At 49.9% G+C, this 694-nt stretch overlaps 1 protein-coding gene across 1 annotated transcript in view; it reads right to left on the reverse strand.

Moving 5' to 3' along the window:
- Positions 1–370: 370 nt before the first annotated feature.
- Positions 371–694, reverse strand: part of MONBRDRAFT_13080 (uncharacterized protein) — a gene marked incomplete at both ends in the record, with an annotated part of 6,115 nt that continues 5,791 nt past the window's right edge. The window contains one exon of the mRNA XM_001750974.1: positions 371–643. Coding sequence (XP_001751026.1) covers positions 371–643 — 273 coding nt within the window. The remainder of the gene's footprint in view (positions 644–694) is intronic.

Below are 694 nucleotides of genomic sequence, written 5' to 3' on the forward strand. Positions count from 1 at the left end.
TTTTTTGTAGGTCCTTTGTATGATGTCTTTGTCTTCTGTGGCCGGTTGTTTTCCTCAATCTGACGTTGTGTCTCTTGTTGTATGTGAGCGTGCCGTGGTGTTCATTGTGTTTGTGCTGTGATGGCTTGTAGTTGTGATGTGTGACTGCCTTTTTATGTGTCTAGTGTTTGAAATGGCCGTATCTCTGGTTATACTTGGTCGTTTTGTACGATTTTTGTTTCTATGTGCGAGATTCTTCGCGCTTGTACTTCTTGGTATGATAAAAGCCAGCGAATGTAACTTGTTCTCTTGTGTTGTTCTGCGTGCTGTTGTGATGTTGATGTCGGGGTTGCACAGCTTTGCTTTCAGCTCTGAGGTTCAAACACCTAATTTATACACTAGTAGAAAAGGTCATCCACTCGCGACGGCCAATCGGCGTTCCCAAGACCGTCATGCCCGTGTTGGCCGTCTCGCGCACGGCATCTGGCAAGACAGACTCGATAGCAGCGATGGAAGCGGGATGGTGGCGAGGCATGTAGAAGCGGCTCTTACTGGGCTGCAGATGAAGGCCAGCAGACTCTGCACGAGCCTTAACAATCTCGACGTCGGCCGCCACGTCCTCCGCGGGACCCATCAGTACAATGTCGTCGAGGTATTTGATGATCTTGCAGCGGTAGTCAGTGGTGGCATCGAGGAGACCCAGGACCTCACAGGA

The sequence above is a fragment of the Monosiga brevicollis genome, genomic scaffold, assembly GCF_000002865.3.
Source record: "Monosiga brevicollis MX1 MONBRscaffold_55 genomic scaffold, whole genome shotgun sequence".
NCBI classification, from domain to species: domain Eukaryota; class Choanoflagellata; order Craspedida; family Salpingoecidae; genus Monosiga; species Monosiga brevicollis.